Source organism: Poromitra crassiceps (assembly GCF_964638095.1).
Source record: "Poromitra crassiceps genome assembly, chromosome: 2".
Taxonomy (NCBI): domain Eukaryota; kingdom Metazoa; phylum Chordata; class Actinopteri; order Beryciformes; family Melamphaidae; genus Poromitra; species Poromitra crassiceps.
The window spans coordinates 30,059,192-30,076,500 of record NC_139624.1 but is presented as its reverse complement, the minus strand read 5'-3'; the positions used below and the strand labels follow the sequence as shown (position 1 = coordinate 30,076,500).

At 42.0% G+C, this 17,309-nt stretch overlaps 1 protein-coding gene across 1 annotated transcript in view; it reads right to left on the bottom strand.

The window, feature by feature from the left end:
- The window catches only part of tbc1d22a (TBC1 domain family, member 22a), a 365,114-nt gene that overhangs the window by 97,224 nt on the left and 250,581 nt on the right, over positions 1–17,309 (bottom strand). Inside the window, exon 13 of the mRNA XM_083651077.1 lies at positions 5,598–5,725. Coding sequence (XP_083507203.1) covers positions 5,598–5,725 — 128 coding nt within the window. The remainder of the gene's footprint in view (positions 1–5,597; positions 5,726–17,309) is intronic.

Sequence of the window (17,309 nt, the reverse complement as noted above, 5' to 3'; positions counted from 1 at the left end):
ACTGATCAGCATCCAGGTGTGAATGTGAACAGTGCACTCCTGAAACAGAGAGCATTGCTCTCAGTGAGACTCCCCTGTATAAAAGGTAAGGTAAAAAAAATATGATGGGGAATCCATCTGAGACTAGATGTAAGACAACCTGCCAGGGTAGTCAGGTAAGGCGTGTACTGTACTACTGAGCCAGACACAAAAATATACATACTGTTTGCCATTCCATTCTCTAAAAAGAGAAAACAGCAGCACGTTATATCGCGCTCCATACTTCTAGATATGGCCGTGTCTCTGGCTGTCTGTCCTGATTGCAGAGGGCAGAAACTCTTTAATGGGGGGAGAGCTAAAGTAGAGTTTGTCTTCATGATTTAGAGCCAATCTCTCACCGGACTGAAAATCAATGACTCTCTATCAGTAATTATAAGGGATGGCTGAACAGGAGGCGAGGTCATGAAAACACATATTGCTGCTGTCGGGTATATATATATATATAAAAAAGGCATCTGAGGAGGGCAAAACAAACATTGCTTCTTTTATCATTGATGCCCATGTAGGCCAGCAAGGTGGCGTAGTGAGTGGTATAATCAACCATTAACTGGAGGACTTGGGTTCAGCCGCTCTGCTGAAGTGTCATTGAGCAAGGCAATCTCTACCAGCTACAGGAGTGCAGCTCTGTGGCTGACCCAGCACTCTGAAAATAGCATTTCCCTGCCGGGATCAATAAAGTAGGGTACATACAACCAATATGTGTTTTTAAAGGCCGATACTGTTATCTCTGGATTGAACCTGCAAGGAGCTGATATTTTGTGCTGACAGTCAATACCTTTACAATTGACAAATTTTACTTAAATAAAGATTCTCTAAAAAATGCAGTGTTTCCTCCAGAATTGTATTCTTGGCAGGATGCAAGCCTTTGAAAGCATTTAGACCGGTGTGTGACTCTAAAACTCCATCCATTGCCTCACTAATGAAATTCTTATAGGTGGATTAGGAGCTCCTTCACCCCCTGGAGTCTGAGGGTATTTTAAGACACTCTGGTGAGCTCAGCTACAATAATACCTATAAGTAGTATGTATTCCATTAATGTGCTTAAAAGAAAAGTAAAAATATACCTGTTATAAAAAGTCGTTTTAGAACTGTGCTGGAATTTGTGAAAATACATGACCTTTGTGACGAAGCATTTTGGTCACTTGAGTTGATTGTGTCTTAAAGGCCCTGTCCAGTCAGTTCCCCTACCTGTATAACCGTTTGTGTTCTATGAAAACATTCTAATATCTATCATCTGATTTGGCCAAATAACTTAAATTGCTAAGAACCGAAGGCTAAAGATTGATTGATTGATTGATTGATTTAATGATTGATTTTTATTTTTGTGTCTTGCACCCTATGGTTCCCAGCCCACATGGGCTTACAAAAGACACACAAAATACAAAATACATAATACAACATAAACCAGCACTACAGCGAACTACAGCGAAGTGTTTGTTCACCAAGATAATCTTCACAAATGAGGACCACTTTTATGACTTTTGAAGTGTAAAATGCGTTTTTTTTAACACAAATTTCAGAAAACACTTCAAAAGTCATAAAAGTGGTCCTTTGTGAAGATGATCTTGCTGAACACAAACCTGGCTGTGGCAGCGACAGTGGACACGTACTGTCACACTCTTGTGTGGGCGTCGTCCATTTGCTTAGGGTCAGTTTCATTCCACTGCCACCTCTAAAGCTGCAGTGTATAATCTTATCCTCACTTCCATCATTTCAGTGGGGGACGACAATGACATGCTGACATCAGATCTTTTCTAAAGAGGCCAAAATCTGCCCTACCCTAACCCTACAATAAAGTATCATGTTACAATTACGACACAGTGCAACTCTTCTAAGGTTTTTGTTGTAACAGTTTGACATGGCTCCAGGGTCATGGAACATTGACGCATAAATGACCATGTAACCTTTCAATTCAAGTAAGCGAAGTAGAAAACACCTTCACTGCAGTTATGTGGCTTTTACCTGACAGCAGCAATATATCTCTGGCTGCCCAGAGTTCAGGCAGAGTTCATAAAGATTCATACACAACTGACTTGGTATTTATTCGCTCAAGTTATGGTTTGTTGAAAGTCGGTGGACTATGCACTCTAACTATACACAGTAATTTGTCCATATCTGAAAGTCGGTGGACTATGCACTCTATACACTGTAATTTGTCCATATCTCAATTTAACAATATGTCTCTACTTTTCTCCTGTCTGAATGTGTGATCTGGAAAACCTACAGTCATCCCAAAGTTATACTCAGCTTTCTCCATTCGTTGTTTTGGTTGCACCATTGTCTATGTGTTTGCCGCTAATTTTGCAAGACAAACATAGGAACATATCTGATTGGCTAAACAGACGATGAACAGCTAAACAGTCCAGAAAACGTTCAACTGGGTGGAACTTTCCGGCTCCTCTTTCTCCTCTCTGCCCTCCCCTCCTCCACTATCCAGTCTTTCTCCTTCCTCTACACGCCCCCTTCTCTTTCTCCACTGAATCCCATTCCCTTTTACTCCCCTCCTCTAATCAACCACAGTGACCACAAGTCTTCTACATGTAGCTGGAACACACCAATACAACTTCAAAGTCTTCAACATGTAACTGGAACACACCAATACAACTTCAAAGTCTTCAACATGTAACTGGAACACACCAATACAACTTCAAAGTCTTCAACATGTAACTGGAACACACCAATACAACTTCAAAGTCTTCAACATGTAACTGGAACACACCAATACAACTTCAAAGTCTTCAACATGTAACTGGAACACACCAATACAACTTTAAATCTTCTACATGTAGCTGGAACACAGCAATACAACTTCAAAGTCTTCAACATGTAACTGGAACACACCAATACAACTTTAAATCTTCTACATGTAGCTGGAACACAGCAATACAACTTCAAAGTCTTCTACATGTAACTGGAACACACCAATACAACTTTAAATCTTCTACATGTAACTGGAACACAGCAATACAACTTCAAAGTCTTCAACATGTAACTGGAACACACCAATACAACTTCAAAGTCTTCAACATGTAACTGGAACACACCAATACAACTTCAAAGTCTTCTACATGTAGCTGGAACACACCAATACAACTTCAAAGTCTTCTACATGTAACTGGAACACACCAATCCAACTTCAAATCTTCTACATGTAACTGGAACACACCAATCCAACTTCAAAGTCTTCTACATGTAGCTGGAATACACCAATACAACTTCAAAGTCTTCTACATGTAACTGGAACACACCAATCCAACTTTAAATCTTCTACATGTAACTGGAACACACCAATACAACTTCAAAGGATCAGCGGCAACACTGTTGCGTCGCCTCACGTTCTGTGTCGGGACCAGAAAGTTGCAGTTGAACACACCACAAAGACTACAGCCGACGGTCAACTAGCACGTACGTTCTGCGCCTGCGTGAGACCTACAGTAGGACTGCGGATATACAAACCATGATTCATTTTCACATCACTCTCGCTCACCACTTAAACGGTTTCCTACTATAAATTAGCTACTTCTAATAAAAAGTTGCAAATGGCACTGGCCCGTGCCTGCTCTTTTACTTGTGACAGAAGAAAGGAAGAGGCGGAGGAAGAATAAAGGGGAAAAAAGGAAGAATAAGGGTGATATCATGCAGCGACAAACTCAAGGGGCTTTCCCAAAGGCCACGTCATCCTGAAAATATTTGTGTATTGAAATAATCAGATTAGATTAAGTAAAAAAATAAGAAGAATGTTTTGTGCGTGCCCTCTCTTCTCATGCACTGCTTCACTTAACCAGTTGACCAGCCAATCAGAGTGATTTCTCACCGACGACCCGATGTCGATTCAACATGTATCGGCCGAAAAAGCTGCAGACAAGGCTGACTAGTTCCAACGGTGTGGGACACACCCCAGCACCCCAAAGACGAGGGCGACGACAGGCGCTCACCAACGGCCCCGTCATTGTCGACAGTCGGCTTGGTGTGTCTGGGGTTTTACACTCTCAACCTCTGCATCAACAGTATAATCCATATGTACTCAGCTCTGCCCTGGACTGTCCACACACGTACACCCCCCCTACACACACCACCACCACCATCATACTGAATCAATAGCAGACACTAAGTGTTATTGACAATGCTAGCTGAGGTTAACAATCTAGCGTAGCTGTATCCGCCTTCTATAAAGCCGTGTGCACATGTCAACAGAATCAATGACAGGTCCAGACGTGTTTGTAGGGGATTAATATCTCGCTCCCTCTCACACATACACAATCTTCGTTTGTCACAACTCAATCACCAAATCCCTTGCTCACATCACATCTTCTCCAGAACTTTTTTCTTTCCTTCTTCACGCTTGAATTCACTCTCCTCCCTAACGTCCACTCTTTCATACGCCTCTTACTCGTTCAACCATGTTTCCTTCCTTCATTCCAAGCTTTCCTCCTCATTCACTATGCCCTTCCTTTATTTCTTATGCCCTTCCTTCCTTGTGACCTTTTCTCACCCAAATCCCATCACCTTACCTCACCCCCTTCAGTGTTAGGTAATTACCTCGGCTCTCCTAACACTGCATTAGAAACACAACGACACAGCGTTTAGCCTATGAAAAAGCTCTGCCTTTTATATTCCCTGTCTTACCACCATACATCAACAGAGCATTTTCATTGTCTATCCACCTTATTTTTGAATGCCCCGCTGTAAAATGATTATGGATGCAAGGTCCGGTCTAGAACGTGACTGATTGTTGCAGCCGATTGTTAACGTTACTTGTTGGCAGAGGGTCTGCAGCGCTCGTACTCAGCGTATTTCCTCGTCAAACTCTGACGCTGAAAAAAAAGTTGCTTGTCACAAAGAAATAACACTCATTTGACGACTTATACATCCGCTAACCTGTTGCTCTTTGAACAACTCAGGATATTTATCGGCCAAGCTGGACGTGATTTGCTCTCTTCTCCTGCAGCTTTGAAACATCGTTTTACAGACGAGCTATGTTGTGTCCGTGTCAGCAACGTAACGGTGGGAGGGGGCTGGGAGGATTACACCGGAAGAAGCACCCATATTTCATGTAAGGCATCATGGCAGATGAACTAGATGATGAACAAGATGATGAACTAGGCCACTGGCCATGTTAAACGAACAACTAAGGTATGTATTGTCAGTAGCTTGGCTGCGTGATGGGGCCGAGGCAGATACTTGTATTGTCAGTAGCTTGGCTGCGTGATGGGGCCGAGGCAGATACTTGGCTGTATTACATGCTCCGTGTAATTAAGGCTATCATAGAGCGAGCTGCCATGATTTTATCCATTTATAAAAGCATTTGTATTTTGTTCTGTATTATGCCGCTGGGTTGGCTGGGATATAATGGAAGGAATTAGGGAAGCACCACTACAGACACAAAAAAAGTGTCAGCATCAGAGAAACACCCTATTTTTAAATCCCACACCGGCCGCCAGATAGACAGATAAAAACAGAGCGACAGAGTTTTGCTTTGTTTGTTTGTTTGTGTGTGTGTGTGTGTGTGTGTGTGTGTGTGTGTGTGTGTGTGTGTGTGTGTGTGTGTGTGTGTGTACCTGGTATGTGTCCCACAGTCTGATAGTGCAGCGTAGCGGCAGCTCCCTCATCAGCAGGTTGTTCATCCAGCGAAAGGCAAACTGCAGGTACTCCACCTCGTAGTGTTGCATGTGGCGGTGCACTGACTCTGAGGGAAAACACACACACACACACACACACACGTGATTCTACTGCTCGTTTCTATTTTTTCAAACAGAGACAGAAGAATATCCAGTACATGCCATGGGGACGATACGTATTTCTACTGCACTATTATGTCAATGAAAAGGAGGACTCCTGCAACACTGTCTTCACTTGCAATTAAAGAGTTTAAAGTCGAGGTGAACCTGTTCGTCACGTGCATTTGAGTCCGTTTCAGACTGAAAACAAATTGAGAGGCGGACCATATACGGTGTCGATGATTTGATTTGACAATTCTGTCGACTGGCTTTGGCATCGGCCAATCCTGGCGTGTTCCACCCCCAAATCGGGTGGGATTCAGCGTGTTGTCGTGCTACGCGAGTGGGATCCGCGGAGTACCAGCCAGCCACCGGCTTCGTGCGGAGCGAGCGGACAAGCCGATCCATGGGTGCTGCCCGCCCGGCTGGAATCTCCGAGACGACCCCTGCCAGCCAGGGAGGCTGTCAGGCTCGGAGGCGCGCGCCATTATCGTTATAAATGTAAATAATATTCCTGGAATGCGTGTTTTAACGAGCCAGTTACATTTCTTTGCATTCTTAGACATTACCGTTTGATTTAGTTTGCATAATTGCTCAAGTTAGTAGTTAGTTTATGGGCTAGAAACTCTGCCAGATGACAGGCACTAGGTGCCATTTTTCCCTTCTTTTGGAAGAGAAAATTATCCTGAAATTAAGATTTGATTGACAGCTGCATGTCGTGATATGATTGGTTGAAATGGGGTAGAAATTTGATAGTACTAGGTGACGTCAGCAAACTGTACATTACTGTTATCAATGAAATCTTGAAAAATGAACTTTTGATGTGAAAAAGTGTGAAAAACTAAAGGAATTAGATTGTTGTTGTTTTTTTGCATACATCATTAAAGAGGTGCACTGCATACCCAGGTATTTGAACTAAAAGAAAAGAAAATTAATTTTTGGGTTCAGCTCGACTTTAATAAACAAAATCAGAATAATGTTTCAGTACGCAGACCTTCATCAGATTCTAAATTCTATAAAGAATCTGATGGTCTGCGTACCGAAACGTTATTCTTCTTTTGTTTATTGAACTCTTTAATTGCAAGTGGAGAGTGTTGCGGGAGTTCTCCTTTTCAGTTAAGTCGGCTTTTGTCTTTCTCCTACGCACCTGTCATGTTTAGGTGTGCGAAAGCGCTTCTCCTACTGTATATGTCAACAAATTCCTTTGGGATGTAGCTATATTCACAACAATTATTGGCCCAAAGGAATCCTGACAATGATTGATATATTTGAGTTCAGGGCAAACTTGACTGCATACAAACTAGGGATGTGCCATATCTTATTGTCATCATTACAATTTATATTCATATTGTGATATGGTGATAATGGCAATATTGCAACTTGTTGATGCAAAATGACGTCAAACTGTTACACTGTGTACTGTGTACAAGCCTTACACCCATACCTTCACTCGCTACCTACACCCACACACACTGTCGCCACCTGATAATACTGCTGCAATGACAGAGCTATCAGCAGCATCTGAGAAAAGCCACACACCAAAAGGAGAGGGAAAGTGGCAGTGTGTTCAAAGTTAAACACTGCTCTACAGCAATGGCATGTCGGAGGAGTAAAGAATAGGAATGTTTATGGGTCAGTGGTGAGCAGGGGTGAGGACAGGAGGCGTAGAGATCCTTTTTAAACCATACTGTTTTGTCAATAGGTCATCAGAATGGGCAGAGTCTGCAAAGGCCTTGAAAGCTACAGTGTGTTACTTAGTTTTTATTTTTATATTTCTTTGACATTGCTTTTGGCAAGTGCAGATAAAAACTGTATTTTGTTGATTTCGAACATCAGAGCTTGTTCTGCTCTAGACCTGCTCCAAGCGCTTCAGGGTGATTTGCATAATGTTGCCTTGTTATGAGTCCTCAAATCAATTAAATTAGGGTGCAATCACACCTACAGTTTGTTTTCTTTCTGAACCACAGTGGAAAAGCTGACTTTGTTCCATATAATGCTCAACAGTCACGTGACCTTCCGTGACGTTTCCTGCCCCAGAAGTGAGTTCCCCATTCATTTTCTCCATAGACATTTCTAAATGGTTTACTTAAGCAATATAGCATGAGAGCCAGTGTGTTGTGAAGAATATATCCCCCTGATCAGCTGTTATCCCACGAGGCCGCAGGCTGAGTGGGATAACTGCTGAGCAGGGGGATATATTCCACAACACACGCAGCTCGAGTGCTATATTGCTTTTATAAAACGGTTTCCAAGTATGATAATATAATAATAATAATAATACTATAAGTCCGACTCCGACTGGCATGTCATTCTGATAGAGTCAGTTGAAACACTACTGTAAGGCGGGACCGCAAGAACATGCGGGTGATTTGATTGGATCGTTCTGGAGACTGAAGTTGACATTGGCCAATCCTGGCGCTTGCCGAGTAGCTGAGAGCTTTCTGGAATCCCCGACAGGCAGCTCCAGCCGCAGCGCTGCATTCTCAGCGCTTGCTGAGAAGCTGAATGCTTTCTGCAAAGCCGACACCAACTAACGTTACGGGGTTAAATGCGGGGTTAAATGCGGGGTTAACAGCCTTTCTTTTGCAAAGAAGACATTAGCCCGCATCTATTCTTGTACAAAACATCATTTTCTGCGAAGTATTAGTAAAGTTATAAGCGAAGATCGATTCACAAGGATCTGACAGCTGTCTCCGCCATTTTTTTTCCTACGTTGTCATTTGAGGTAAGCCTTATTATTACTCTCTTAGTAAGAGAGTTGCCATGGCAACCAATAACCCATGGCCATGGGTTATTGAACTCGGTTACTGGAATTATACAATGGCTGGGAACCAATCAGATTGCTTGATTTGAGAGAGCCGTTTTATAATGTGTAATAGAGATGCACGGGCCACAGTTATAACCGCGCTGAGCGTGGATATCCCGCCCTGTGGGCGGATCATAAAAATAAACATTCTGATTAATAGCAGATGGATTGCGGGCGGGTGAAATGTTGTATCATTAATGAGGAACATTGATATTAATTACGTTATCTAGACCAGAGGTTCTCAAATGTTTTTCAGCCAAGGACCCCTTACAAGATAGAAAATATACCGGGGACCCCCTCATTCTGATTTGTGATTTTGGGCTAAGCTTAATTGTTTCCACGGTAACGTGCTTGACTTTTAATTTGATAGGTTTGTTATTAGAATGTAATCCATGAACCATTTTAGATTTAAAGCATAAACTATTTTCGTTGAACTATGAAGATTTTGCAAAAAAAAAAAAAAAAAAAATATTATTACATTACATTTACATTACGTCATTTAGCAGACACTTTTGTTTTATCCAAAGCGACTTACAATATCACAATTTGTCAACAGTACAGAAAACCACTATGCAACACAATCAATGACAGCCAAGATATTTTGATAGACTAGCACCATGTAGGAAGTAGTTTGAGAAGGAATAACTAACATGTAGCATTAAAAAAAAAAAAAAAAAAAAAAAAAATTTTTTTTTTTTTTACTTGAAAACTTTTCGCGGACCCCCTGGCAAAGTGCCACGGAGCCCTGGGGGTCCGCGGACCCCCATTTGAGAACCACTGATCTAGACTATGAACGTATTTTAAGCTTAATGTTTCATCAGGCACATGTTAGCCGCCTATTGTGGGATAGCAAGGACCCCCAAAGGACCCAAGGCAGTGGTAAACAATAGACAAGCGTAAACATCGATGGAATATGCCTCCTTTCTTGCTCCATATATGGTCAATGATGTCACCAGAACGTCAAACAGGAGTCTCCGCTGAAGACACGTTGGAAGAGAAGACGCGCTCGTATTATTTTCCCATACAATAATGTCAATCCAGGGCTGGTATTGTTTTCACCTTGTGTGTGTGTGTGTGTGTGTGTGTGTGTGTGTGTGTGTGTGTGTGTGTGTGTGTGTGTGTGTGTATCACCATGGTAAAATGTGGTGCTGGGGACACCTACAGTATAGCAGCGGGAAGTTCCGGGAACTACCACAGTTTTTGGCACTTTGCCAGGTGTCTGTGGACAGATTTTGTCAGTACGATAGTGTCAAATCCATGCAAGATGCAGTCATGAAACTTTACAGGTATCAAGCTGACATCACAATGGCTGACGCCAGCTATGTCTCGCCTCCGGTAGCCTACCCCCTTAACATCCTTGTACGCTGATGGGGACGGATTCCATAATTTTTCAGATTCACGTAGCGAATCTAGAGATGATTTTGAGATTGTTAGTCGGCACGGTCTGAAATTAGACCCAGGTGTTTTTGTTTTTTGTTTTTTTTGGGAGTGGGGGGGGGCGCACAAAAGTGTGACACTCTTCACGTTAGGGACACTGCCTGTCACCCTGTAGTCAAAATGATCCTATATTTACTGTTAACTGACGGATTCCATCACATTGACTTCCATTCAAAAGTGCCATTTTCTGTCCCCCAGGCATTTCTTTTTAACAAATGTCATGCATGTTATTTTTCATGCTTGCATCCTGGACCAAAGACCATGGAAATTGGAATTGTCCAACAAAAGGTGGTTGGTGAAAATTGCATGGCCTCAAAGTAATTTTCATAATTTTCCTATTGCTTTTAACACGTTCATTGCCAACGACGTATTGATACGTCAAGCAGAATCCAACCGTTGACTGCCAGCGACGTATTGATACGTCAAAAAAATCGTTGTTTTTTTTTTGACGGTGGATCGTTGATCTGGCCCTTTTGCATCTTCTATTATACTGTTAGAGCCGCCGGGCGTGTGCAATCCATTCCGCCGACCCACTGAGTGGCGACGGTGCTCAGACTATTGAGTGTTGTTTGGCCAGAAACGCACGCATTCCAGCTGAGCTCAACCGAGGACCCAGAAGCGAACGAGCCTCATTCTCATACTGTAGGCGAAAACCTTTCACACGGGCGCACGGCGGTGGGGGGTTCCAAAGGTGGACTGGGTGGAAAGCACACTTTGAAGCGCGCAGCATAAAGCCTAGAGTCACACAAGGCTTCGTCAAAGCTCTCAACCGAAAATCCAAGAACGGATTAAGCCACATCCACGCTCGCCGACGAGGGGCCGCCAGAGAGAGAGGCTGCTGCTCACTGCTCAGACAGGCAGGAGAGACTGGCTTGTGACTGACAAACGCTGCTGAAATCCACCAGACACGCCCACGGAGGGAGGAGTTGTAAGGAGAGGGGGTGCGGGTGCTGCTATGGAGGAAATTACTGTTCAGAACTATATTGTTTATGTCTGATGTCTCACTGATGCCAAAAATAAATGGTTAAAGTGACTGTTTGATATTGAATTTCACAAAACTGCGATTATCTCAGCTTTTTGTCTCAGACGCTGAAACCATGCTGTACTCAACGGCTAATATCTACATAACTACTAACTCTACAAACTAACTCTTTTAGACAGAGAAAGCACACATTCTATTAGTACTTTTGTGAACTTTGTGTTGACAAACTCCAAGCAGAAAATTATCCTTGGCTCTTGTAAAATGAGCCAGAATCCTCAAAAAAACCCTCTGGCAAAAGCTACCTACAGTAAAAAAAAAAAGGCTGGCAGTGAATGTGTTAAATTTGATCAGTTTGATTGAAAAGTACTCTTTCTTTTGGACCTCCAGCCACTTCTCCCCCAAAATCATAAATTCCCTGATGTTAGGGATCCATCCTGGAGTCAAGGCTTCAAATTTGTAGTTTTTACTACAAACTGTGTTTGACTATTTCCCCCCATTTCCCCATGTTTGGAATAGGGATCAATTTCATGCAGTTACACAGAAATGTATGGGAAATGGATCCCTATGCCAAACACGGGGAAATGGTGGAAAATAGTAAAATACAGTAAAAACTAAGAAATCTGAAGCCTTACCTCCAGGATGAATGCTTAAGATGTAGCGGGTGTGGTTTGGGTTGGTGTGAGAGCCCGTACAGTATGTGTATGTCCTTGTAAATGTTATTATGTTGACATTTTTGTGTCATTGGATGGTTTAATCTATTATTATCTTTAGTATTACTTATGTATTTTGTTTTATTTAAATGTTGTTCACTTCTATGTTTTGTGCCTGAGGACCCCCTCGGAAACGCGATGGTGCATCTCAAGAGGTTTATCTAATTAAATTTTGAAATAAAATGACTAGTGCTTGTAAACAAACGTCACAAGGACTCACAAGTAGCGTGTTTATTGGACAGAGTTTTGGTTTAGTTTTGGCAGTGAGGGGGAGGCGAAACAAATCCAATTACTGTCATTTACTTACTCTGGCCATTATGCCAGCAAATTATTCCAGCAAAGAAATAGCTGAATATGAGTCAATGCCCTAGGTATATTTTGTTGTGCTAGGTTTTCCAAGCAAGAGTAACAGTTGGCTATTAGATTTAGATCTATCAGTTGGCTATTAGATCTATCTGTCTCAACAGGAGCTTTGGGGTCATATCCTGTAGTTTGTTTGGGTTATGTTCTCACTCCTAACAAACTAGACTACAGTTGACTTGGATGAGGACTGAGAAGACTGAGACCCACATTTTCAGGCGGCCCAAATGCAGTTATTTTCACCTGCTCAAATGAACCCGATGGATGAGAACTGAAATGTCAGTTGTAAACTTGTGACAGTGAGACAGATGACGCCATTTCAAAATCTGCCTTCATATCTTTTTGGTTACCGTTAAAAAATACGGCCTTTGTTCTCTTCTCCATTCATGATAAATGTTTGTTTTATGCTTCTTTACATACTGTAACAAACAATTACAAATACCACTCAGCATTGTGCGACTCCCGAATTCTATGTTCATCAAACCAATGACACCCATCCTCTCTCTCTCTCTCTCACACACACACACACACACACACACACACACACACACACACACACACACACACACACACACACACACACACTTTGCCTGATAATAGAGCTGTAATTATAGAGCTGTCAGAAGCAGCTATGAGAAAAGCCAGTTTGGGAGGAACTATACTGTAGCATCCTCTACTCTCACACTCGCTCTGCTCTTAATCAGCTTTGACTGACAAACACACACATACACACTCACATACACACGCATACAGCTGTAATACAATAGTACATGATGTCAGATACACAAACACACACACATCACTACACACACTTGAATGACACCTGTCTTCCAGTGCACAAATACACAACAATTACACACACTCGTGAGGTAAACAGAGAGCAATTAATTCACGCTCCTCTCTGCAGTTTAATTATCACATGGCGCTGTAAAAGCATAAACAAGGCAAGCTCATTAACGGTGAATACATCATGGTGACAGATCCCAGCTCACTGCCAAACAGAGGGAGAGAGTGGAACAACTTTAGACACTGTTAAATTACGCTAATGAACTCCCAGCCTAATATTAGAAACTTCGCCAAATGCCCAGAGAAAAAAGGCGCACAATGGGGAAGTGGTGAAAGGGACCGCCATTTGCCAGGAGGACTTCAGATTTTGGAGAGAAGAGGGGAGGAGAGAGAGGAAAGAGAAAAAAGAAAGCACAGAAAAAAGGGGAAGAATGCAAAAAGATAAGTTTTAACTCTGGGCTGGGTTCCAGCTGGCACACTGCTCAGCATGCTGGGTAGTGTAGTTGTGAGGGTTGAGGGAGGTTGAGGAGGACATCTCTTACAGACGCTGATTGACTAATGAGTGTTGCCTTTCTTCAGGAGGCTGGCTGGTCGGCTCTGCAGGGCGGACTAGAGCCTGCGGCTGCTGAAAAGTGGGCGGGCAGCAAAGGGCCATAGGTCACACTGTGACTAGTGAGCAGCTCCCAGCATTCTGCTGATCAGGCCAATTCTCCCCGACTTCATGCCCTCCTTTGTACAAAATATAATTACAGTTACACTCTGTCTTAAGGTGCTCACACATCAAGAGCGATGCGAATATATGGCACGAAATTGCGATGCGAGTTTTGACCCACCTGTCAATCACAGCCACAGATGTGCACACGTCGGAAGCGAATTTCTGAAAAATCGACCGTGGTTCGAAAAAATAAACACCGCAATAACGCTCAGCGAAACTTTGCCGTTGGTATGCACGGTTGCATTGACTGATATAGGTTCGGAAAATATTATTGACGTGCGAATTAATCGCACAGAAAAAACGCTCCCGATGTGTAAGGACCTTTACTCTTTTTTTACAGTTACACTCCGTCTTACTCTTTTTTTAGTTACACTCCGTCTTACTCTTTTTTTACAGTTACACTCTGTCTTACTCTTTTTTTACAGTTACACTCCGTCTTACTCTTTTTTTAGTTACACTCTGTCTTACTCTTTTTTTACAGTTACACTCTGTCTTACTCTTTTTTACAGTTACACTCTGTCTCACTTTTTTTTTACAGTTACACTCTGTCTTACTCTTTTTTTATAGTTACACTATGTCTTACTCTTTTTTTTATAGTTACACTATGTCTTACTCTTTTTTTTACAGTTACACTCTGTCTTACTCTTTTTTTTAAGTTACACTCTGTCTCACTTTTTTTTACAGTTACACTCTGTCTCACTTTTTTTTACAGTTACACTCTGTCTTACTCTTTTTTTATAGTTACACTATGTCTTACTCTTTTTTTTATAGTTACACTCTGTCTTACTCTTTTTTTATAGTTACACTATGTCTTACTCTTTTTTTACAGTTACACTGTCTTACTCTTTTTTCTTTACAGTTACACTATGTCTTACTCTTTTTTTTTACAGTTACACTGTCTTACTCATTTTTCTTTACAGTTACACTCTGTCTTACTTTTTTTTTTACAGTTACACTCCTCATTTTCCCTCTCCCTCTTACTCAGCCTGTACCAACACGGCTTTCTTTGTTTTAGTGTAATCTTTCTTTGAGTTTTAGTGTACTTTCTTTGAATTTGCACCGTCTGCTCACTTCATTCTCTTTATCTTCAGGACTTACATGTAGAACAAACAGACTCAAACACATCCCACTGTACTTTTATTAATCCCAATAAATGAGATCCTGTTTTTTCACCACTGTTTGATCTTCTCGGAGCAGAGCTTCTGCATACAAAGTGTCACTTTTATGCTGTGTGTACAGCATGCATTTATTAGTCTCTGATAGATTACATGTGTGTCTGTAAATGTATGGGTGATTGCATTTGTTGAGTCTGTGTTTGTGTATGTGTTTAATGTCGTTTGCACATACAGCATTTACACACATTTTGTAAATTTGCGTTTTATCTTTCTGTGTGTGCAGTATGTGTGAGTGCATGTATTTATTAGTCTTTGTGTGTTATGTGTGTATACTATGTCTATAGTGTATGTGTACATGCCTATATCTGTGTGGGTGTTTGTGTATGAGAATGTGTGTGTGTCGTTCCTTCGGAATCGTCCGTCCGTCACACTAGAACGAACTTTAGGGCCTAAAGCATGGCTCGGCTATTACAGGTCAACATTAAATGTTTAATAAACTAGTAGTTTAATAAAGCTGGAGTCCACTAAGTGATGGCCCCTCTTCAATTATACTTCTAGCATACAATAAACAACCACAAGGTGACCATACTGTAGCAAAGCTATTTGCTACTGGTTGGCCCAGAGAGACTGCAACATTCATATACTGTATATATGAAATTTCAGGCGACCCAACTTGAATTCCAGGTGACCCCACTTAATGTTGCGACCCTAAGGTTGGGAACCACTGAGTTAGACCAAGGTTTTGTTTATACACACATGTACAGAACATGTGTGCACAAACATCACCCACGGTGACGAGGACATGGGTCTGTGTTATTGCCTATTGCCGACAGTGCAACAGATCAATGGGTGACCAGGACATGGGTCTGTGTTGTTGGCTATTGCAGACGTGCAGCAGACCAATGCCAAGCCCTTCACTCTAGACAGAATTTATACTCAAGTCTGTTTGCAGCAAGAGTGCATTTCCACTCATTTCAATCATATACACATACTGTATATGCTAGGCAGACATATTGGCTAGAAATATAGAGAACACAATGTGTTCAACACACACATACTCTATATGTCTATGTACATGTACAGTCCCTTACACACATGTACTGTATCTATATCCATATCACACTTTCAAAGGCCACAGCCTTTGGGGGGAATACTGGGGGGAATAACGTGATCCTCCCACGTGCTACGTCCTGCCAGTGAAACCCCTCGCTGTCAGGTGAAAAGAAGTGGCTGGCAACTTTATATGTATCGGAGGAAGCATGTGTTAGTCTATGGCTCTCCCCATATCGGCAGAGGGGGTGGAGCAACGACCGGGGCCAGCATTGCCCAAGTACAATTGTCGAGAAAATCTGAAAAAACCTGATCAAAAATAAATACAATATTCAGATACACATACACACCAAATGGCATGCTTGCACACAAACACGCATACACGAGTTTGCAAAACATCATGCACACCAAATTGCATGCGTGCACACAAAGACACATACACACTTCAAATAGCAATTGTGTCGACAGAAAAGCAAATTATCTGTGTGTTTTGTTTGAAAGCCATGTAGAGATGCTGCCGAGCCTTTTATAAATATAATACAATCTAATCTCACAATCCAGCTACGAGCCTTTTTACACAAATCAGGCTCAGAGCGTCTGCTGCCAGCGTGTCCCCTCATTTACATAAATAAATTCACCTTTTGGCAATTTGCATGCTAATGAACTTGTGCTAATGCACAAGAAAGAGAAAAGAGAGAGAGATCAGAGAAACATTACAAGCATGCAGATGAAGCGGCTTGTTTTTTTAGGATAACCTGGGCTAACATCACTTAACAGGAAAGTCAACACCTTCAGATGACATTTAAGCAACAGTTGTAAAAAAAAAATGAGGGGGGCATTGCATTGAGTGTTAAGCGATCTGTTCATAGCCACCGTATAATGGCAGTTGTTGAGGGAGAGAAGGGTTTTCCCAGGTTTTCCTCTGGAATTTGAACTGGTGACATTATAGTGGGCTGCATCCTGCGTTGGCTACCTGATGAGTGAAAAAAGTATCCATGGTTTTGGATGTTGGGGTGGGGGCATTTTAAAGAGATGAAAGTGGTTTTGGATGTTGGGGTGGGGGCATTTTAAAGAGATGAAAGTGGTTTTCGATGTTGGGGTGGGGGCATTTTAAAGAGATGAAAGTGGTTTTGGATGTTGGGGTGGGGGCATTTTAAAGAGATGAAAGTGGTTTTGGATGTTGCGGTGGGGGGATTTTAAAGAGTATCCATGGTTTGGGATGTTGGGGGGGCAGTTTAAATAGATGAAAGGGTTTTGGATGTTGCGGTAGGGGCATTTTAAAGAGATGAAAGGGTTTTGGATGTTGGGGTGGGGGCATTTTAAAGAGATGAAAGGGTTTTGGATGTTGCGGTGGGGGCAGTTTAAAGAGATTAAAGTGTTTTTGGATGTTGCGTGGGGGTATTTTAAAGAGATGAAAGTGGTTTTGGATGCTGCGTGGGGGTATTTTAAAGAGATGAAAGTGGTTTTGGATGTTGCGTGGGGGTATTTTAAAGAGATGAAAGGGTTTTGGATGTTGTGGTGGGGGCAGTTTAAAGAGATTAAAGTGTTTTTGGATGTTGCGTGGGGGTATTTTAAAGAGATGAAAGTGGTTT